Below are 23,679 nucleotides of genomic sequence, written 5' to 3'. Positions count from 1 at the left end.
TATGGACTGCCGATTTCCTTAAGCCCATATTTTGGGCTGATATGCGTAAAAATGTTTTAAAAATGACAAATATTCCAGCATGCAATTACTCTAATGTTACAGGTCGCTAAATAGTTTTAAACTATATTTCAAACCACATGCGAATTAGCCGATGCCGATACACTTACAGTAAAAAAAACTCAAATATCTGCCCGATGTATTGGTCTATCCTTAGTGGAGAGGAGGTCTGTGTGTTAATGATTAGTTTGTGTGTGTGTGTGTGTGTGTGTGTGTGTGTGTGTGTGTGTGTGTGTGTGTGTGTGTGTGTGTGTGTGTGTGTGTGTGTGTGTGTGTGTCTTTAGTGAGCCGCAGCTGAGATGTTTGTTGCGGTGGAGAGGAGATCTGTCACCTGTGCAGCGGTCGGAGGTTCTGGAAGCAGTTCTAGAACACTTACCTCGTTCCGCCATCATGGAAACGCCAGCTACATCGCCAAGACCCAATACATCACAAAGACCCAATACATCACAAAGACCCACTACATCACAAAGACCCACCATGTGGTTTCACGCCTTGCCCTGTCTCAGACCACAAACCATAGCATGACAACACACACAACTGTAGTGCACGCATGTGTATGTCATATGTGTGTGTGCGTGTGTGTGTGTGTGCTCCAGCGTATACATATGTGTGTGTGTGCGTGTGCGTGCGTGTGTGTGTGTGTGTGTGTGTGTGTGTGTGTGTGTGTGTGTGTGTGTGTGTGTGTGTGTGTGTGTGTGTGTGCGTACGTGCATGAGTGCGTGCGTGTGTGAGTGTGCTGTGTGATGGAGAGAAAGAGAGGTGAGTGTAAGCTTGGTTAACATCACTGTGATGTTGTCACCTCACTGCTGTTGTATGCTCTCACTCTGGTAACATCACTTGGCAATCAAGAAAAAAGGAGGTATTGCAATGAGGTGCACTTTTTGAGGTGCTGGCTTTATGTATTCAAATGTCAAAGAAAATAATGAAGATGCTGCACACTCTGCAACATGTTTTTTTAAGTGACGTCTTGGCCTTCTTCAAAACGTACAAAACACCAATATCCAATAACAATGATAATCCAATATCCTGGCATTATTCAAACTCACAAAAAACACCAATATCCATTATTGGTGTTTTGTGAGTTTGAAGAAGGCCATGGGGCCGAAATGTCACTTCAAATGGAAAAAAGCAGAGTGTGCTGCATCTTATTTTTGGAATTTTCTCACTCTGGTGACATCACTTGTCAATAAAGCTCTTTTCCCCTCACCTGTGTCAAGTCAAGTCATGTCAAGTCAAGTGTACGTTATTGCCAAAAATCTATGTTACAGGGTTAGCACAGAAGTTTGAAAGTGTTCAATGTGTGTGTGTGTGTGTGTGTGTGTGTGTGTGTGTGTGTGTGTGTGTGTGTGTGTGTGTGTGTGTGTGTGTGTGTGTGTGTGTGTGTGTGTGTGTGTGTGTGTGTGTGTGTGTGTGTGCATACTGTGCATGTACTGTATGTTGGGTCTTGTATGTAGGCTACTGTATGCATGTGTGTTGTTTGTGGGCGTGTGTATGCATGAGAGCATGTTTCTAAAAAAGAAAAGAAAACGATGCATCTAACAAAGCTTTTTAAATGTTGGATTATGATGGTACATTACATTACAAACAACATACTTATACGATAACAGAGCAAGCTTTACCAGCATTAAAATATCCAATATATCAAGCCAACTCTATGCTTCATTTCTTCCAAGGGTACAGCTGAAAAAGCTTGCCATTTCCGAAGAGGTCAAACAGATTAATCATACAATACAGCCATAATACTGCATCAGGTTAGACAGGTAATATGCAATTAGTAAGTCCCTGGAGAAACATTTTCTGGGTGTGAACATGTTTGCAGGTACGGGCACGCACGCACACACACAGACACAGACACAGACACAGACACAGACACAGACACAGACACACACACACACACACACACACACACGCACACGCACACGCACACACACACACACACACACACACACACACACACACACACACACACACACACACACACACACACCCCAGACTTGTGCAACCTGAAATGGCCCTGAACAGGACCGCTGACAGCATTTGCAGGGCCCAGGAAAAAGTAATTTGAAAGGGCCCTCTTTTCAATACATTCGATGTAATGAGGACCCAATTGTGGGCCCCCTCAGTCCCTGGGCCCGGGGCAACTGACCCCTGTGTCCTTGTCGGCTTACCTGGCCTTGAATGTACAACAAAGGAGAGCAGAATATTTTGGCGTGCGTATATAAGGACCAATCCCAGCTTCAGACAACTGGATCTCATCTGCAGTCTCCTTAACACAGCCAAGAGCTGCTGACATCCTGTGGCTGTGAACGTAACTTTGCTTGTCACAGTGAAAATAACCGTTTGTCTCTTCACTTGTAGGACAGGTAACAAGTAAAAGGGACAACACAAACATTCACACCTTGGACAGGTAAGTGTTTCAGAGGGATTGCACCACATTTTGAACATGTTTTGTTGTTGTTGATTGATAATGCCTTGGTTTCACTGAATGGCTTTTCTAAGTGTGTTTCTGTTTGTCACATGTCTATGTATTGTATTTTTTCCTCTTTAAAAGTAGAATAAAGTTGATGGTGATGTGTGTTTCTCTCTCCAGTGTCACAAACCCTATCAGCCAAAAATGCCTTCTCCCGGTGGGTGTTCGAGCATTATGGACGAGCGCAACAAGAAGGATGGCGTGGGGTCTCCAGACAACCCAGAGAAGTGCTTAGACCAGGACTACGAGGAGCTGAAGAAGTACTGCATCATGAACCGCGAGAGGTTTATTGACGACATGTTCCCACCAGACCAGAGGTCCATCGGGGACGGCATCCTGCCACCTGAAGCCATGGCCAGAGTCGTGTGGAAAAGACCTGGGGTACTGTATACTGTCACTTCTAGTTTATCGATGTGTTGAGCACTGATGTTGATGTGTGCCCCGGGGCTTGTTTGCTTTTGGTGAAGAAAGTAATATTGCCTAATGTTCCCAGGCCAGGGGTTGAATGGTAATTAGATCACATTGTCAGAATAGGGAAATTTCTCCATTCCTTACTTGTATATCTTTTTAGGATTTGGTGCATGCATGGTGCGTTTTTTTTCCCGTGCACATTGAGCATGGTAATTTGCCTTAATTCTGCCAGATAATCCTCTTCTCACCCTAAATATAAAACCATGCAGGTGTACTATGTGATCATACTGAACATATGTGACTAGCCACAACGAAATAGCTTGCAAGTAGGCCCAGGGACATGGGCCTAGTGAATTAATCAGAGATTAATAGCATTACAATGATACCCTACACATGAAAACCTTGTGATATCTGATGAATTTGTGATCTTTTGAAAATTCCTACTTCCTTACTCCCCTGAAAGTTCCTCTTACCCATTGACAAGAGCTAGCCCGTTCAAAAATATGTATACTTTTGCACAAACCAATACTGAAGCATTCACCTCAGCATTGGCCTCAACCTGCACGTTCTGCTATTTTTTTATTTTATTTTTTAAGAAATCTTAATTTGCGATTTACGAAAGATTATGCATCAATTCCTGTCCAGGGACTACAGATGATAATTAACCTTGAGGTTATAATTTTGCTCAACTGTGTGTGTGTGCACTGTCCCTGTCAAATAAACCTCAAATAAAATTAGACCTGTCAGCACTAGGCCTTCACACAAAATCTAACAATGCTGACGGCAGTTGGGTTATGGTCTTGTTTTTCAACACACATTTTAGCCTACTACTAAGCAGACATCTCTGACCGAGGTGTTCATTCCCTGCATAATCTTTAACCGATTGCACAGCCATCAGGGTAAAACCTACTAGGCCTACGTAGCATTTACTGTAAAAACGCTGAGGATGGTTACACTGTGGTCTCATTATCAGCACAATTCCCAATACTTTGTAACTGTCTTTGACCGAAGTGTCTTGTGTTTGGCAGAATCTTAAACTGTTTGCACAGTCTTTTCATCCTCACATGGGTATCCATATTGTCAGCACAAAGTTGACAAAGTTGGCCTATTCTGCTTCTTGCTTATTTAGTTGTTATGCTTTTTATAAGCATTATACATGCAGTTTAACTTTTTTATATGCCATTCATCACCAACATCTCCACACTAGTCACATATAAAAGGCCTTAAGGATAGAATCAAGTCATTGTCTTGGAGGAAAGGATGTACAACTTTCAATTGGAAACTATAAAGCATCACTGAATCATCCATTTGTTTTTTCCCAATATCGTAGAGGCTGACAGACAATCCACAGTTCATCTTAGATGGAATATCAAGATTTGACTTTGCCCAAGGACAACTTGGTAAGATTTTAATATTACACAACATATTCACAAATAAACAAAACAAAGAAATCACTAACACCAAAGGCATGTATAACTGGTACATTCAATAGGATTATCAAACAGTCCTGTCTCTCACATAGTCTCCTTATTCCACTTTACCTCTACCATACACTAGATACATCTTAGTACGATACTCATGCGCAATGATGGACAATCTGAATTCATTAGTTACACTCCAGTGCCACACATTCCAAATTGCATGGTTTTAACGGTCTGATTGGCCCAGGTTATTCCTTGGTTAAATGGTCCCCTGGTTGAATTGGACAGAGAGAAAAGTAGTCACACACAGGAGCTCCCGTGTGGGACTCCTTTTTCTCTCTACTTCATCACTGATTTGGAATTACGCACCGGGGCGAAACTTCCCAAGTGAGATGCCAGTTCCACCTTCACCTGAATTGGACAGGTAAAACTAGGTGATTTGGGGTGGATTCCAATATGCAGACTTCCGTCTTCCCTTGCTCTCTTGCCTGCTTGTGACCTCATGACGACGTCATCCACAGCATAAAATTAATTCAATATCTTGCAAAAGCACAATTCTAATGTAATTTCCTCATTTGCAATCGGGATGGTGAATGAAGAACAGTCCCCCAAAAATTGTTTTGGCTCGACTGACAGCAAGGAAACTTTATTGTTTTCTCCACGGAGGCAGGGTGTCAGCAAAACGCGAGGCCACAAGCACAAGTGGAGGACGGAAGAATGCAACCTTGGAGTATGTGGCACTGTCTGCATACCAGGAAAATGCTGAGTATGCCAGACCAGTCCAGCCCTGAGCACCCCTGTGTATTACTCATTACATTACATTACATTACATTACACTTAGCAGACGCTTTTTATCCAAAGGCACTTACACTTATGGAGGTACAGAGTGTTGATTACTAGCCTGGTCCTGACCATCCCATAATTCATTCATTTCGTATTCATGGTCTGGAGGTTGTTTGATCTGACGTGATTGCAGGAAGCGGGAAGGAAATCTTCTGGAAAATCAGGATAAATTGTTGAACAAACATGTCTGACATCTATCTTTGGCGATGTAGGACCGTTTAAATAGACATACAGTATATCACGAAAGTGAATACACCCCTCACAGTTTTGCAGATTTTTGAGTATATCTTTTCATAGGAAAGCATTACAGAAATGTAACTTTGACACAATGATTAGTGATCTTTTAACAACATATTTAACCGCTTAAATGTCTTGTTCACTCAGAAAAAAACAAAATACAGCCATTAATGTTTGAACATGTACTCACAAAAGTGAGTACACCCTAGATTAAAATCTGGTAGAGAAGGGGCTGTGTTGGCTCGAATCGTCTCGAAATGAAACGAAATGAAAAGGGATGACAAGGGAGGTCATCAGTGTGCGTTTCAACCTTTCTTTGCATTGAACTTTTACATTTTGAGTCTGCATCTGGCTTAAATAGATTGGTGTGAGATTTGAATGCAATCCTATGGAGAATATCATGATCTGCTTCAGTAGTCACAGTGCATGTTGACATGCATGTTTCTTTTAGGTGTATTTCAGATTGCCAATGTTGACAGCATTCATGCATCCCCAAACCATGTCAGTCCCACTACCATGCTTGGCTATTGAGAGGATACACCTTTTTTGTAAAACTCACTTGTTTACCACCACACATGCTTGACACCATCTAAAGCAAATTTGTTTATCTTGGTCTCAAGAGAGATGAACAGACCAAGGATATGGATCACTGGAACCATGTTGTGTGATCTGAAGAGACCAAGATAAAATGTAATGCTTTCCTATGAAAATATATACTCAAAAATCTGCAAAACTGTGAGGGGTGTATTCACTTTCGTGATATACTGTATTTGACAGAACATCCTACTGTAGGATAAAATTACAACGTAGGACTGTTTGTCAGAACACCGGCCAAATCCTCAACATCGCTCCACAGAAAACAGGTACCAGACGTAGTGCGGAACCAAGTCTCTTGGCGGAAGTACGTAGGATGGTGTGCGAGGCTAGTTGATTACAGCCCTGCTTCAATGTGGGGTTATAGTAGGTGCCTATAGTAGGTGCCTTGCTCAAGGGCACTTAAGCCATGGATGAAGGTGGTGGTGAGGGTGGGATTTGAACCAGATCCATCTGATCTAAAGGCCAGCGCTCTGACCATTGAGCCATGGCTGCCCACAGCTCTTCTACTTCCACTACTACTACTGCAACAACTACTGCTACTAGTACTTAGACTGGCCATGCCCTCCTAGTGACACAACACCTTCGGCATTGCTTCTAGTCAGGCCAAGAGCAATGTAAATATCGTTTCTGCTCTCCAGAAAGATCAGGAACTCCACCCACTTTGTCAGAAACCAGTCAACCAGTAGCAAACCTAGGGAGGCAGGTCAACCATGCCGTTTGGGAAACGCTAATTGTTAGCTCTTAGTCAGACCAAGTCTTGAGGAGATCTGAAAGTAAATGATAATCAGGCTAACTACTACTACTATGTTTCTCTCTGCCTCTTTCTTGTTTTCAGGAAACTGCTGGTTCCTGGCATCCATTGGAACTCTGACGTTTCAGAGGCATATCAGGGACCAAGTCATACCAAAGAATCAATCTTTCACGGATGGCTATGCAGGCATATTTCACTTTAGGGTAAGGAGAAAGAAAGAAGAAAAACATGCATTTATTAGACATACAGCGAACTGGAATAATGAGTAAACCCCTTTTAAAAAGTAACCTTTTCAACAGTATTTCAATAAACACAAATGATCTCCACAATATGCATAGACAAAGAGAGTTCACATTTTCCCCTCATATCCTGTGGGTGTCTCTGTGCCATGCAATAAAGATCAATCGTAGCACGCTAAGACTACTCCAGCCAACAACTTAAAGTGATATTCCTTCATTTTTGGAAATAAGTTCATTCTACACCTCTCCTTGATTTAAATGATTGAGTTTTAACTTTCTTCTGTAATTACAGTTGTTCTCTGAGTCTGAGTCTGGTAAACTTTACCTCCAAGCTAGTAATTAACATTGAATCCTATGAGACCAGTTGACAGCTAGCTGGTCTCATAGGATTCCATGTTGCTAGCTTGGAGGTTAAATTTGCACTGCCATACTCAGAGAACGGTTGAAACTATAGGAGAAAGGTAAAACTCAATTATTTAACTCAAGGAGAGGTGTAAAATAAGCTAATTTCCAAAAATGGCACAGTATCACTTTAAGAGTTACGTGTGATCCATCAAGGATTCTTTGCCAAAATGGTTTTGGGAAACAGTCTGTAAACTGTAAGCTATATTTGTAACTTGTGTTTTGTCTTTTTTACGTTTTTTATTTCAATTAAATTCATAGTTCTGGAGATTTGGGAAGTGGGTTGACGTGGTGATTGACGACAAGCTTCCCACCCTTGACGGCCGGCTGATCTTCGTGCAATCCAAATCTCAAAATGAGTTCTGGTCTGCCCTGCTGGAGAAGGCTTATGCCAAGTACGTTTTTTATAAGTTGCACACTCCCTTTGAGATAATTATGATTAGCATGACCAGGATGGAATGGAATGCTTACTGACGTGTGTGTGTGTGTGTGTGTGTGTGTGTGTGTGTGTGTGTGTGTGTGTGTGTGTGTGTGTGTGTGTGTGTGTGTGTGTGTGTGTGTGTGTGTGTGTGTGTTTGTGTGTGTGTGTGTGTGTGTGTGTGTGTGTGTGTGTGTGTGTGTGTGCGTGTGTGTGTGTCCAATATAGGGTGTGTGGCTCCTATGCTGACATGAATGGTGGTACTGTGGCCGAGGCTCTCGTGGACTTCACCGGGGGTGTGCACATGTGTTTCGACCTGAAGGACGCCCCAGCGGACCTCTGGGACCTGATGTTCAGAGCGTGCCAATCCAAGTCCCTCATGGGCTGTGGCACACCTCAAGGAGTGAGTGACTCTCCTGATGGGCACTGCAATAGTACAGACAAGGGCATGCAGAACGTTTTCACTGCACATTACTTTCACTTTGATTAATGCTGCCATGTGCCACTTGTGTTTTATTTAGATTTCACAGATTTTTGTTTTACAGTGATGCTGCATGCAGGTATGATTTCATTGGGAAGGCATCATCTCCCTTTCACATTGCATTTCTACCTTTCAGGCCACAGCAGCCAACACAGTGCTGCCCAATGGAATTGTGGAGGGCCATGCCTACACCATCACTGGAGTTCATAAGGTATTTTACAGTACAAGAAGAGCTCTTTTCCAAAATGTTATAAGTCCTTTTTCAAAAAGAAATGAAGGGTTTTTATTGTCTTTCTCTGTCAAGATTGTTACAATCAATGTCTTAGCCTTTTATTTTCTTTCAAACAAATATGACACAACATTGAACCAATTCCATTTTTCCTGACACTGCCTTAAAATCAGATTAAAAAAATATTCATGAAAATTGTATTTAAATGACTTTTATGGTGTTTTGGAAAATAACTCTTCAGGTGTTGATTCTTGATTTGACGTTGATTATGATATGAAGTTCATTATGACTATATCATCCATGATTTTGATCCCCATTGAAGTAGTAAGACCAGTTTGAAGATGAACATGCTTAAAACAGTTGCAAAACGGTGCATAGTCTTGCACCTTCAATGTATTACATGTAACTTAATTTGCTTGTTGGTGTGTTTAATGTCTGGGCTTTCTGATTCAGCCTACATCATGTGTGACACTATGTTGTTCCCTGTAGGTAACGAGCAATGGCCAGCCGGTTAAACTGGTCAGGTTGTTCAATCCATGGGGACAAGGAGAATGGAACGGTGCCTGGAGTGATAAGTAAGGCATTCTAAATCATAATTTGTAGGGTGTAGACAGAGCTGAACTGGGAGAAAAAAATCAGGGCGGGCATTTGCAGTCAATACCAGTACTCCTGGCATTCAGAGAGACAAGCCTGTGACAACCTTTTTAGTCTTCTATTACGAGCTATTTTGACCACAACAAAATTAATATTTGATCCAGACTCAGAGAGGTCTGCTGTAGCGGTATGAGGACTGATACCACTACATTGAGGGTAGGATCAGGCCAAAATCAACAGTGCACCGGGCAAGTGCCCTGTATGCCTTACTGTCAATCCAGCCATGGGTGTAGATTTTATTGGCCATGTAAAACATTCCAGCTAAACAGAAGAGTGTAATTACTGCCTTTTGGCTTTGTAACAACAAGTCGTCCAAATCTCCACCCTGCATTGAAGGACCACAAGCTGAAGTCACACCATGTGTGCTATGCCATTTCATAGACTCAGGTCTGTACCTCTGACATTTAGGCTCATAGGCTGGGTTTGGTTAAGAAAACAAGCTTGCAAACTGGCATTAAAACTTGGGGATTACCTGTTGCCCTCGTTAGGCCACGTTCCTTTTCTCAAATTGACCTTTTCACATGATGTCACACCTTTGATTCAACTTCTTTGAAGCAGGAAAAGTAGCACCTGGTGGCATAGACATAGACATACACCCCACTGTTTTCTGTGGAAGCTGCTTGTTGGTTTTTTTTGCTGTAGAAAACAGAACTTGTTTACATAATTGTGAAAAAATCAGGCTGTCAGGCGATTAAAAAAATATTTATTCAAAGAGTTTGTGATTAATTAATCCAATTGATGCCATTGAAATCATATATCATGTAATTCGCATTCTAGGACATAGTGATCTGCAAACTAAGTTTTGGTTAAGTCTCAAGTCTCAAAAATTGGGTTGGTACTGTGAATTTAGTAAGATTTACTTCTTCTGGAAAATGTCAAGGGTGCAATTAGATGGGCCAGCCCCACAGCCAGACAATGGTGTGATAGTGAGCACACCTGTCTTGTGCAGCAGGAACTGAAGAGTAACTGTGTATTTTGTCATTGTAGATCTGCAGCTTGGCAAACTGTGAGTTCGGAAGAACGACCAAGCAATGCTACATTTGGGGAAAATGGAGAGTTTTGGTATGAACCAATAAAATATTGCTGTGTGTGTGTGTGTGTGTGTGTGTGTGTGTGTGTGTGTGTGTGTGTGTGTGTGTGTGTGTGTGTGTGTGTGTGTGTGTGTGTGTGTGTGTGTGTGTGTGTGTGTGATGTATGCTTGAATGTATATTTTATGCATGCATGTGTACTGTACAGTACTGTATGTACCGTTTGTGTTCATTTCTGCATGTATGAATATATGCATGAAGTTATGTGTGTATGCCTGTATATATACATGGGTTTCCCATTTGTAAACATTCCTGTCTGCATGTGCAGTCAGGGGTCCCTCTGCAACCTCTGATTGTTTGAAACAGCTGTCACTCAAAACATGCGCTCACATGGTTGGCAGGTCAGCATCTTGCCCCTCCTTATGTGTACAGGGTGTACAGGGTGTCCAAAAACTAAACACTTCATCTTCATGTTCAGGATGTCAATGGAAGATTTCTGCAATAGCTACAATGACATGGACATCTGCTGCTTGTGTCCTGATTTCCTGGATGGCTCTTCCGAATGCCACTGGACGTCCAAGTTTCGTGAGGCCCGCTGGGTCGCCGGAAGGAATGCTGGTGGTTGCATGAACTACCCAGGTACAAAAAAAATATGTGCACTGTAAAAAATGATATCAGTGATATGTCATGATAACTTATTTTATGTACAGTGTATAGAACTGATTTATTAATTATAATAATTAATCAGTTCTATACACTGTAAATAAAACGGGATGGTATAACTTGAAATCACAAGTTTACCAACTACCTGAGATTTCCAAGTTAATTTAAATCTTTTTTGTAAGTTGTGTTTTGAACTCAAAGCTGCAATTCAATGCTTCACACAACTTAATATAATGATTTAAACTAACTTGGAAATCTGAGGCAGCTGGTAAACTTGTGCCTTTTTTTTACAGTGTATGGTAAAGGTATGCTTTGGATGTGCATTAAGTATTCTATTTCCAACTAATCCGAGTACACTTCTGCACACTTGGAGAGTTAGGGTTAATATAGCCACTGTACATATTCACAATTCACTTCAGGTATAGTTGAGTAAGTTGATTTAGTTTCAAACCAACTTAAGCATATTTCATTTTAAAGGGACACTGTGTGAGATTTTTAGTTGTTTATTTCCAGAATTCATGCTGCCCATTTTTTGACCATTTCCTGCACAGTGAACCATGTTTTCTATGCATGTAAAGTAGTGCACTTCAGTCTTGTTTCTAACTGTAGTTTTTCATCTGGGAACTTAGGCAGGCCTATAGGAACATCAAGGTTCATTTTGTACAAAAAAGGGTACAGAAAAAGTACAGAAAATTGTTCTCAAGAAAATGTATTTACTTTGTTTAAATTCTAGGTAGAAAAGGTAAAACACTACTTTAAAATGTAATGTGAGTAAAAGTACTGAGTTATTTTTAATTCATTTCTTTTTCTTGAATATCACACTCCATGACCTGTATCTCTTGCTGATGGTACCAGCCATCATTCAATACACTGAAATGGTGAAAATGCTGCACGAACTCCTGTGTAATTTCCTTTAATTCACGGCAGAATGTTTTATTGTTTTATTATTTTACCTGTAATTTTGTCTCTATCCATCTAATTTTACTCAGTACTCCGGCCTGGTTTCAGGGTAGACTAACTGAGTAAAGTACTTAGGTCAATATGTATTTACGTACAAGTATAAGTATACTAATTTTAAAAACTACTTAAATGAGAAGACTTATGGTGATCTGGCGAAGATAAAAAACTAAAATGGATGGATTGATGGATGGAAAACCTACTGATATGTCTTGGAAAAGAATGTTCTCTTGGACGTTTTCAGATAAAAAGAGAGAAAAGTCTGCTTCAACCAGGATTAACCTGCAACATCACAGAAAAATAAAAAAATATGTGTGAGCAAAAAATCCTAGTTGAAGCGAACTCACATGTGTGTTTTTTTTGTTTGCTTCTTTAGATTCATTCTATACCAACCCTCAGTACCGCATCACCATTGATGCTGTGGATGACGAGTGCAGCGCTGAGCAGGGCCCCAACAACATGTTGGTGTCCCTTATGCAGAAGCCAGACAAGAGGAACAGACGCCTTGTCAAGAGCCTCTACATCGGCTTCTCCATCTTCAGCGTGTGTTTGAGTCTCTTTCCTATCCATTCTCAATCTTGTCTTTTGTGCCTATGGCATATTCACCATGGAGACTCATTTCAGTGTATTTTGTTTTTTAGAACAAATTAATTAAAACCTATATTGCACTGAAGGAAATTTGTCTTCAGGAGCCATAGAACAAATGCTTTGAGACAATTACAATAGTAGCCTACACAAAGACCAGTCTAAAGATGCAGTAGCCACAGTAGATAAAGCCTATATACACGTACATGTACCTCAGGAAAGTTATTCTAGTCATTCTATAAAGTTAGTCTATTTATTTAGTATTATAAGTTGAATGCCTCTAGGCACAAAGGATGTTAAGCGTCTATTTGTTTTAAAATAAGTGTCCTGTCCCTGAGTCCTGAGGGGAGGGGGGATATTCAGAGACTAGGGGTGGGATGGATCGTCTAATATTTTCAAAGCCAAGTTAGCAGTGTAATTTTGTTTTGGTAAATAAATAAAAAAGTGTATTGTATTTCCTTTGTCCACACAGGTGCCTCCTGAGGTATGTACACATTTTGTTTTTATCCTGCTTCACTGTAGATTCATGTCCTGTATGTTTTAAGGTTTAAAGTAGTGGTGACCCTCACCAGTTTTTTGATGTTTACTGCTGTCTATTATTTGGCTAATATGGATTTTTGTCTCAACTTGCTTCTAATCTATGGGCATATCCAATTCTTAAAGGTGCACTGCGTAAGATTTGTAGTAATTCATTGCTAGAATTCACAAATGTTACCTTTTTAACAAATACTTACCACCACCATTAAGTTCTAAGTATTCATCATGACTGGGAAATTTGCATTTTACATAGGCCTATACTCATGAACGGTCATCCGGGTACTTTGCTCTTAAATTTGCGTTACGCCCCTTTATGGGTGAAAACAAACCGAATGTCTCATTGACTTACATGCTACATTGGCTAGCCAAAATGAACACATTCCATGCTTCAGCCACGGCTGTTTGGCTATATTATTTGAACAACCGGCAACGCAACACGTTTTCGGCACGTTGCGCGTGAACAACGCTAGTCTACAGGTCCGTATCTTTCGTTTATTAATCCCCAACATCACCAAGACTTGCATGTGTTGTTTTCCCCCATAAATGGGCGTAACGCACATGGAAAACGTCACGCCGTTCATGAGTATATGAAAAGGTGGATCTTCTCCATGGTCTGCCATTTTGAATTTCCAGGAATAGGCATTTTTAGCTGCAACACATACTGTCCTTTAGTCATACTAGTGAATATTGGTTTATTATTTATTAATATTCATGAAAAGATCAAATTTGGCAATAGGCATCAGCACAGTTTCAACGAGAAGCATAGTTGCAATACCTACTCTGGCCACCATCTTACGGTGCACCTTTAAAGAAACAGTACACCTCATTTCAAGAAATTGCTCATGTATGTAGTTAAGTCCTAAGAAAATATGATAATACATGGGATTTTTCATCTATGTGTTTACATTGGCAAGTTTAACAGTATATAATTACGCATAGCTGTGCAAGTCTATGGTAGCAAACAAACCATCATCAAATGTACTTATGAACTACTCTAAAATGAATGTAAAATTGCAAGTGCAAAACAGGTATTTAATCTTGCCCTGTGATCACTTGTGGCTTGATGCTAATGCTCATATTTACTTCAAGTGATTATGCTAAGCTATGCTAATAATTCTGATACCAATACATCTAAGTGCTGAAAATACTGAGAAGAAAATAATATGCACATTCATGAAAAATGCTTGGAAATATTGCAAATATGTGAACATCAAAAAAGGGTGGACTGTTTCTTTAAATCCAGCCTAAACATTTGTCAGAAAAGGGGCTAAATGTTCAAAATAGTGCACTTGTCCTTCATGTAAAAAATAATGGCAGAACTGCGTTCACTGAAATAAAATAAAGAAATGTAAGGCTGGTGTCAATCTTCATTCTTCAAGTACAAAGGGACAAGAGGAAAGCTGCCTGCAGAGTTCTTTCAGAGACCGCCTGTGGCCTCCAGCAAAAACTACTTGAACGCTCGAGAAGTCATGGCGTTCTTCAGGCTGGAGCCAGGAGACTATGTCGTCGTTCCCTCGACTTTCAAGCCCAATGAAACGGCCTCTTTCATCCTGGCCATCCTGTCCAAGTCTGAGAACCACTTTGAGTAAGAGATTCATGCCTCCACAATGATTAAACTTGATGTGTCTTCGTCATGCAAACGTAGCCTCTTACTGCCTATTCACTTTTTCCTAAAAATACTCAATGTCATCATAACAACATCGCAATGACATTATTGAGAGCCTTAAGTAACAGATGAAGACAAACCCATTACAGTTTTGTTGGCAGTAAGGTTATAACATACTGTAGGCTCTGTGCTAAGGTGCTAAGCAAAATTACAATAGTTGCGTAAAATTACAGAAGTGTTAGAGATATGTTATTAACCAACATATGCTTATTATTTACATTATTTTCTCAGGGACGGTTCACATGACCATGATCATGGAAAGGTGAGTAGTAGCACTGGCTTTCTATCAGTGTCAGTCTTGCTTGCCGCAATCGGTGCTGCTTGTTTTGTTTTCATGTACAAAAGATAGAGTGAGAATAGATAAGCTTCTGTGTACATGTGACACGTGAACCCCACCGCACTATTTTTAGTCATTTTCTGTTGATTGTTTGCTTTTCATGTGTTAATGTTAGAGTCAGTGTCCTAGTTGCACATAGGTGCTGTGCTGCTTTTTGTAACTTTTGTTTTCTTGATTTATTTGTATGTTTACATGTAGGCCTCATTTTAACTGTTTTGGTGGAATGTGCAATGGGCTGAGTTAATGAGGTGACCTCAATTGGCTAGTGTTTATGTACATGTGCCCTTAATGGGCTGAGTTAATGAGGTGACCTCAATTGGCTAGTGTTATCCTGATAACTTTCAATCAGTGGAGCCTGATTGGCCAGAGGATTGGCTGATTGTGTGCTTGCCTGGTCTATTTAAATCCCTGTGCAGGGAACTCTGGAGGCTCATTTTTTGTTTTGGAGCACATGAGTGCTGTGTTTTTTTTTCTCAGGGGTACCTTTTTTAAAAGTCTGATGTGTGACTTTTTGTTTGCTTTGTTTTGTTATAGTTTTCTAATCTCAATCTGGGACTGTGGTTAATAAATATAATCATATTTTTCACCTGTAATTTTTGTCACTGGGCATTGAATTTCTCCTGGCCACGAGGCTACTTTACAACCTTTGATGGCAGCAGTGGGATGCCAGTGGGATGCCAGTGTGCTGCGAAGAAAATTGCATTGGCACATTTTAAAAAAAAGTTTAGAATATCCTAGTTTTTCGTTAGACTTTTTTTCCCCCATCACCATGGATGGAGAGCTAGAGAAAAGACTTGCTGCTGAGCAGTTGTTAGAGTGGCTGGAGCTTGAAGATGAGTGGGAGCAGGCTACCCCTTTCCAGGTGGAGGCTCTTGAAGACGGAATTCCTGAGCAGTGGGCTGAATGGCTGCAACAGTATCCAGCTACAGCCATGCTAGGCAGAGGCATCCAGCGGGGAAGGAGCAGTGTCTGTGTCGCCCAGAGAGTCGCAAGGAGTCCTGCTGCTTCCACTGCTCCATGAACGACCATCATTCTACTACCTGGCTGCCCTGATGGTCCTGAACAATGGTTGCAGGAAGTATGGCCATAGTCTGGCCATGTGTGTGCTCCACCAGCCATGGGCACTGGAGAGCAACGAGGCCAGTGCAACAGAGGCTGCAGTACTGGGGCCTATGGATGCTCATATTACAGCGGAGCCTGATCAAGCATTGCAAACTGAGCCCCATCCACCAGCTACACAGTCACAGACACCTGTGGCTGAGTCTACAGATCTATGCGCAGCAGCGCCATCAACAGGCCCTGGTCCACCCCCAGCTGTAAAGCCAGCTTTGCCTTGTGCAACAGCCGAGTCTGCAACATGTGGCTCGACAGTCCGGTCTTTGGAGTCTTTTTTCTAAGCCCGATGTGTGACTCCACCATTTTCTTGTTTGTTTAGTTGACTTTTTGTTTGCTTTGTTTTGTTTTTCTCTTACCTTTTTTGTAAATAGTTTTCTTCACGTAATCTGGGACTGTGGTTAATAAATTTTAAAGCATATTTTTTCTCCCCTAATTTTTTGTGTCACTGTCTGCATTGAATTCCTCCTGGCCACAAGGCTACTCTACAACAGTACAACTATTTTATTTGTTTATGTGATGCACAAATTTATGGGGTGTGACGAAGCGGTCCAAAAATACTTGATTTCATTTGTACATACGGCAACGTTTCGATCCAACAGAGACAGAAGGATCTTCCTCAGGCCTCTGTTGGATCGAAACGTTGCCGTATGTAAAAATGAAATCAAGTAATTTTTGGAGTTAATACCCAGACCGCTTCATCACACTACTTACCATTTTTTTTGTCTGGCACCTGGATTACTACTTCTGGATGTGCGCACCCTAACTTCCAGGCACAAGTTTATGGTCAATATGAAGGTATACAAAAAGATAGAGGGAGCATATAGCAGACACTCAAACCCAGCTGACTGTCTACTGCTACTTTTAGCCTACTAAAGAAGAAAAAGGCAGCGAGCATGGTGAGCATGGCGAGCATGGTGATGAGGATGACTCCAAACCAACCTTACTCCGACAGTACTCCAACCAGGTGTGTGTTTGTGTGTGTGTGTGTGTGTGCGCGCGCGCGCGTGTGTGTTTGTGCGTGTGTGCGTGCGTGCGTGCGAATGCATGAGAAGGCAGGGGTAATTGGGTGAGGCGGCCTTTCATATGATTTTGTCCTGGGCCTAGCCAACGCTGTGTGTGTGTGTGTGTGTGTGTGTGTGCGTGTGCGTGTGCGTGTGTGCTTGCATTTGTTAGCACGCGTGACTAGGTACCTTTTGTTGTTGCAGTCATGGTTGCTAACGATAGTCCCAGTAACAGCATTCCACCTTTTCTTTCTTTGCTACAGTTTGAGGAAGTGGGAGCTGAGCTACTGCAGAACATTCTCAATGAAAGACTTCTCCCAGGTGAGCTACAGTATTCTCTTCACACACTGACACCCACCTTCTATTTTCCAACACACACACACACACACACACACACACACACACACACACACACACACACACACACACACACACACACACACACACACACACTTGTGTGCACGCACAATCCCATCCATAGGGGCTTTAAAGCCGCTACCGGTTGTGATCAAAAAGAGGACTGACTCACCATAAAATTGGACCAGAAAGATCAGCTGGTTTTCGTAAACCACTCACAATGTCAACAAAATCAGAACTGAGACCTTTTGCTGTCGGTTCACTTTCTGGTCCAGAAGACTGGGTTTGGTTCACTAAAGTGGACTTGGTGTGAAAAAACCTTTGGATGCCACACTAATGTTTCCTTTTGTCCACCTGCAGGGAAGTCTCCAGGCTTTGGCATAGACACATGCCGCAGCATGGTCTTCTGCGTGGACGTATCCTCTCACATCTTTTGCACAGAACCGTGCACAGAATGGGCAATCAAGCTTCATTTAATAGATATTTTAAAGGACACCCATATGCTATGACTTTCTATTCCCCATGAAAATCAACACTGAAGTGATGATGTCTTAATTCGCTCTGTTCATCCCAATTGCTGTATAACAGTTTATGTATTACAGTAAGCATACTGTAGTATTCTCTGATTTGTACTGTGTGTGTGTGTGCGTGTGTGACATAGTGCCGGTATATTATACTTTCTTAACTCACAAATCACCTCAGAAGACATGCAAAGGCTATCTGGACCGCCAAGAGTTTGAGCGGATGTGGAGCAAAATCTCCAAGTATGCTGTAAGTGAAAAGATTTCATTTGATAGCCCAGGGGAGTAAAAGTCTCTATAACAATAATGAAAAGCATTTAAGTTGCATCTCTCTTTTTTAGAGTGCATAGGGGGCATAGCTAGGGGTGATGGTTGTGTTGGATTCTGAAAGCTAGGAACATTAGAGAATTACGGTAGGGCTACACTGGATACGTCAAAGACGTATCCGCCGTAATAATCCACAATAATCAATAGATCTGGCCACACCAGACACTGCATTCTAAATAAATAGCCCAGTCGTTTCAAATTTTTTGACGCATCTTTAACGCATCCAGTGTAGACTTAGCCTTAGAGTATGCTGTATATACAGCCGCAGCAAAAATTGAGAGACCACTTCGAAATTCTCAGTTTTTCTGATTTTGTTATGCATAGGTATGGATTTGACTTAAACAAACTTTGTCATTTCATTCTATAAACTACCGACAACATTTCCTCCACTTTTCGAAAGAAAATATTGTCAGTCAGGTACTGTATTTGCAGAGAATTTCAAAATGGCCAAAATAACACATAAGATGCAATGTTTCCAAATCTGAAAAAGGCAAAGAAAACAAGATGGTTTTAACTTTAAAACAACATAATAATGTATTAACTTAGGAAGAGTACAGAAATAAATATTTGTTGGAATAAGCCCGATTTGTAGTCACAACTTTCATGCGTTTTGGTATGTGTTCCATTACTCCTTCACATTGCTTTTAGATTACTTTATTCCAGGCCTGGTGCAAACATTCAAGTTGCTGATCTTGAGTGGATGGCTTGTGACCATCCAGCTTCCTCTTGATCACATTCCAGAGGTTTTCAAGGGGGTTCGGGCCTGGAGTTTGGGCTGACCATGTCAGGGTATTGATCTGGTGGTCCTCCATCCACACCTTGATTGGCCAAGCTGAGTGGCTGGAGCATTTGGAGGAAATGTTGTCGGTAGTTTATAGAATTAAATGGCAAAGTTTGTTCTACTCCAATCCATACCTATCCATAACAAAATCATAAAAACTGAAAATTTCGAAGTGGTCTCTCAATTTTTGCCGCGGCTGTATGTCTTGTTGTATCACTATGTTGTTCTCTCAAATCTTCTTCCACAGAGTGTTTTCAATCAGGCTGTTATGGAAAAGGACGGTGTCCTCCCCGTTACTGAACTGAGTTATACGCTGACTGCTGTAGGTACGTATAGAAACACTCATCATCAGGCCAGAACACCAGGATGCACTGAATGAGTTTCATTGGAGAAAAAGAAACAACACACACTTGGCTCTATTTTATTCTATTCCACAATTGTGTTAATTGTTGGCATAACGCTTGCAGTTATATGGACTGTTTGGAATGTAATAATGTCCTGGTAAAACATTTTGACCTGGGCAGGACACACTAAGCCCATACGACTTCATTGCGAGCGTCGACGTTGCGCAACGGACGTCAGCGAGAACTTGTTGTCACGATGTGGGTGTTATTAAATACAGCGCATTTAAAGTCGGCCACAAATATGAACGAGACGATGAGCTCGCACCGGTTTGCTCTACTAACACACCACGTGTGAGGAGTGGGGGGACAGGCAGTGAGGAGGAGCTGAAGTGGGGACCTGCGCAAACTTGTGTAGAGGTGTGAGACAAGACCCATATACACACGTGAGTGAGTTGTTGACCAACCAGTTCATGGGCGCGTGACCTCGGAGGCAGTCCGCCGACGAGCGCCGACGAGCGTTGAAGGGGATAAGCAACTGCAGAGGTTGCAAGATCTGACTGCAGCCGCATTCATCCCGCGATAGTTTTACACCATGTGACATGTCACCTCGTCAACGCAACGTCGACGAAATTTCGAAGTTTGACAGGAAATCTAACCGTCATGCAGCATTTTCCATCCAGGGTGCATTGCTGTCTAAATGCGCATTCATGCGTTGACACATCTCGATCGCACCTATTGGCAAGCGTGCTCCTATCTTCTGAGGCAAGGCAACTTGCTACAGGGCATTTCATACATACAGTACAAGCAGTGAAATGTGCTTCACAAAAAAATGATAAGAACACAGTAAATGAAATAAAACATAAAGGCATCACAATGAGAAAAACAGGGAAAGATAAAAGCAGGAAAAACTTGAAAAAAGAAAGAAAACATTACATTGGAATTAAAGAAAGTTAAAAGATTAGAATAAAAAGTTAATGATTTGGAATTACTAAGGGAAAGCATCATAGAACAGCTTTGTATTGAGTCTAGAGTGTTTGTAATGGAGCACTTTTCCATCCGCAGGTATACAAGTAAGCGACAGCATGCTAAACCAATTGGCATTCCGCTATGGTAGTCAAGGCAACCTGAACCTGGAGAGCTTCCTGACTCTCGTCCTGCGTCTGAAGTGCATGTTCAGTGAGTATCAGTCCAGCATTATTTCCCTAACCATAGACAGCATTAAATATATGAATGAAAAATGTGTTTACTGGAATACATGTAGATAATGCATGGAAATAGAGCATGTGATACAAGGTCATTACAAAACGTTTGATTTCTCTATGGTCACATGCGCATATTATATCATCTCAACAGCGCTGTTTGATCGGTGGTCCAATGGAATTGCCATTAGTCTCCAGGAGAATGAGGTAAGTCAGAGACAGAGTCCTGAAAGACTTCCTTTTCAAGTGACATTTCACCATTTCTGGAAACGTGCTAATTCTCCCCACAAGTTAGGCCTACATAGGCCTAATTGAGTTCATAATTGAGGACCCATTCATTTAGTAGGGTAGACTGAGTACAGTTGGGTACACTTTTATTTTTGTCCCCTTCCACGCAGAAATTAGACCATTAAAAGGTCCTTAAAAGAAAGTTGTTTTGGACAGAACATATTTTCAGGATGTGGGCAAAGATATAATCAAGGAATTATATCTCTAGGATGTTTAATGTTTATGTAATTAACCTAATCAAACAAAAAAGGTAAACTTTTGTCCCAACTGTACCCTAGCTAAAAAACGGTGGGGTACAGTTGAGACATAGCAGAGTACAGTTGAGACACCACTCTAATCAATGGGACGTAATAGCCATGGGAGCTAATAGCATGGCTGATAGCAAAATACTGTATTTATCTTTTACATTGGTTTTACATGGTGAAATTAGCACTACAGGCTAGCGTCTAAACTGTCCCCTTCTGTCCCCTCAGAAGATGAGTATTATGGGTGGGTCACCAGGCTAGTGCTAGCCTGGATAGGCAGACAATTCTGGCATGGCCCTTACGAAAATGGACCATGGTTTATTATGGTTCTACCATGGTTTGTCATGATTACTCTAAGTACTCTGAACCTACCATAATTGTACTATGGCTTAATATGGTATTACTGTGATTCTTATGTAGTCACATGGTTCTACAATGGTATGTTATGATTACTCTACCCTTACGAAAATCGACCATGGTTTTAATGCATGGTTTTTCTACCACATTTCATGGTTATTCTAAGTACTATCAACCAACCATAGTTCTAGTACAGTAGCTGTCATAGTAGTAGCCCTTACAAAGAATAACCATGGTTCTACTATGAAAACTAATCATAGTTTTACCATAGATTTGCCATGGATTATAGTTAATCATGTTTTTTAGTGTAACCATGACAACCATGGTTTGTGACTATGGTTTAACCCTGGTATACTCTCTGCCATAAACCATGGTTCCCCTCAAACCATGTTTTTTAAAAAACCATGGTCGCCCACCAAAAGCCCTTTTAAAAAAAAAAAAAACATGGTTTTAAAAAACATGGTGGGGGAAGGGGTGCATGGTTAAACCATAGTCACGAACCATGGTTTTTTTTGTTACCCAGGAAAACATGAAGCCCCTGAATAACTACAGTAGCCATGGCTAGGGAGTTGGACTCTAGATCACAGGATTGCAGGTTCGAAACCGGCCCTCACCATTCCGTAGACCTCAATCCATGGCAGAAGTGCCCTTGACCAAGGCACTTAACCGGGGCTCTAACCAATAGCCTGTAAATCGCTTCGGATAAAAAAGCGTCAGCTCACTGTAATGTAATGAATAACTCTTAACCATGGTTAGTTGTAATATGTCATGGTTAATTTTTGCAAAGTTAAACGATGGTAAATCCATAGTTAAACCATGGTTAAATCAGTCAAACCATGGTTTAACTATAGTCAATGAATGGTTAAACCAGTGTTTCCCAACCACTGTGCCACGGCACACTAGTGTGCCGTGGAAAATTCTCATTTTCAAAAAAAAAAAACGAAAAAAAAACGAATTCATTATTATCAGCAATAGAGTTCTTCAGTAACGCGGAAGCATGTAGTAGATTGTAGTCTTTCATGTTAGCATTTAAGGACTTCCTGGTTCGTATCGGCTTCCGGCCTCCATTGGGAATGAATAGGGGGAAATTTCAAATAAGCTCCGAGTGCAAGCACGCGCTTAGCGAACCCCCGCAAACTGTCGAGGGTGTTAAAAATAGGCTGTAGGTATGACATGGTTGATCATTTTGTGTCAAACTTCGACATAAATACGATGTTGCGTCCATATGCTAAACCCGGAAGCTTTTGGCGACTACAGAAGCGGCGTCTGTATCTAACGGCATGTACGTGCGGAGGGTTGTATCCATGGCAACCAAAGGAAAGTATGTAGTTCGGAAGTTTTAATGATCAGAAAGGGGTTAGCAATATTGAATTATAATCGTCATGATTTAACATGTGAATACACCAACATGATGATACGATCCGTTCCACTAATGAGAAAGGGATGCGGGGACACGCTAATGTTCGTTGTTGCCGTGCAACTTATATTTTTGCCAAACCTGAATCTCTATGGCGTTTTGCAATGTAAAAAATCGCCATCGAACCGGAAGTCCAAACGCCGCATACAAGTTGACGTCAACGCTGAAGAGCTCTATTATTATATGGTTGTGACGTCATCTGTCGAATGCTCCATTCATTTCAACGGGGCTCCCCAACGTTCGGACGTCTGTTATTTTTCGATAACGGACGGGTTGGTCTATAACAGACCGCTGTCAATGGCAACAAGACTTTTCACTGCTAAAGCGACTTTTCAACAAGACTCTAATCAGCTGCTGTGATAGACAGCACCCGTTGTCCTGGCTACCGCTGTCAATGGCAACAAGACGTTCACTGCTAAAGCCACTGGCTTGTATACAAGTCAGTGGCTAAAGCGAATGTTTCATATCACTCCGCAGGGGGTCCGGTCTTTTGTCACTCTAAATCAGCTGCTGTGATAGACAACACCTGTTGTCCTGGCTAGCCTACCTAGCTGTTGCCTAGCGGTGTTCCACAACGGCACTGTTTTGTTTTGCGCAGCAACAATCTTAACATTAAATAGGTCTAAAGAAATGTCCCCGCATGTGTGAATCATTTAAGTATATCCATATAATAAGCGGGTTAACTTTCGGCGAGTCGGTCGCTTTGTGGAATAGTAGCACTTCAGAGAGAACAAGACCCCTCC

General features: G+C 41.4%; 2 protein-coding genes across 2 annotated transcripts in view; both read left to right on the top strand.

Annotated features, from left to right (window-relative positions):
- LOC134470250 (uncharacterized) overlaps window positions 1-1,319 on the top strand; it is a 16,112-nt gene extending 14,793 nt beyond the window's left edge. The window contains exon 13 of the mRNA XM_063224277.1: window positions 342-1,319. Coding sequence (XP_063080347.1) covers window positions 342-582 — 241 coding nt within the window. The 3' untranslated portion in view covers window positions 583-1,319. The remainder of the gene's footprint in view (window positions 1-341) is intronic.
- A 999-nt stretch (window positions 1,320-2,318) lies between these two features.
- Window positions 2,319-22,231, top strand: LOC134469911 (calpain-1 catalytic subunit-like). Its single transcript, XM_063223938.1, has 21 exons — window positions 2,319-2,464; window positions 2,648-2,908; window positions 4,269-4,338; window positions 6,872-6,990; window positions 7,690-7,823; window positions 8,075-8,249; window positions 8,464-8,538; window positions 9,046-9,131; window positions 10,198-10,272; window positions 10,717-10,877; window positions 12,235-12,483; window positions 14,334-14,565; window positions 14,878-14,908; window positions 16,965-17,063; window positions 17,364-17,421; window positions 17,818-17,873; window positions 18,160-18,228; window positions 19,334-19,412; window positions 20,493-20,606; window positions 20,784-20,836; window positions 22,043-22,231. Exons 2-21 carry the CDS (start codon window positions 2,672-2,674, stop codon window positions 22,082-22,084), a joined length of 2,214 nt encoding a protein of 737 aa, XP_063080008.1. The 5' UTR covers window positions 2,319-2,464; window positions 2,648-2,671; the 3' UTR covers window positions 22,085-22,231.
- The last annotated feature ends 1,448 nt before the right edge of the window (window positions 22,232-23,679 follow it).

Source organism: Engraulis encrasicolus, chromosome 19 (genome assembly GCF_034702125.1).
Source record: "Engraulis encrasicolus isolate BLACKSEA-1 chromosome 19, IST_EnEncr_1.0, whole genome shotgun sequence".
NCBI lineage: Eukaryota > Metazoa > Chordata > Actinopteri > Clupeiformes > Engraulidae > Engraulis > Engraulis encrasicolus.
This window is presented reverse-complemented; position numbering and strand designations above follow the sequence as displayed.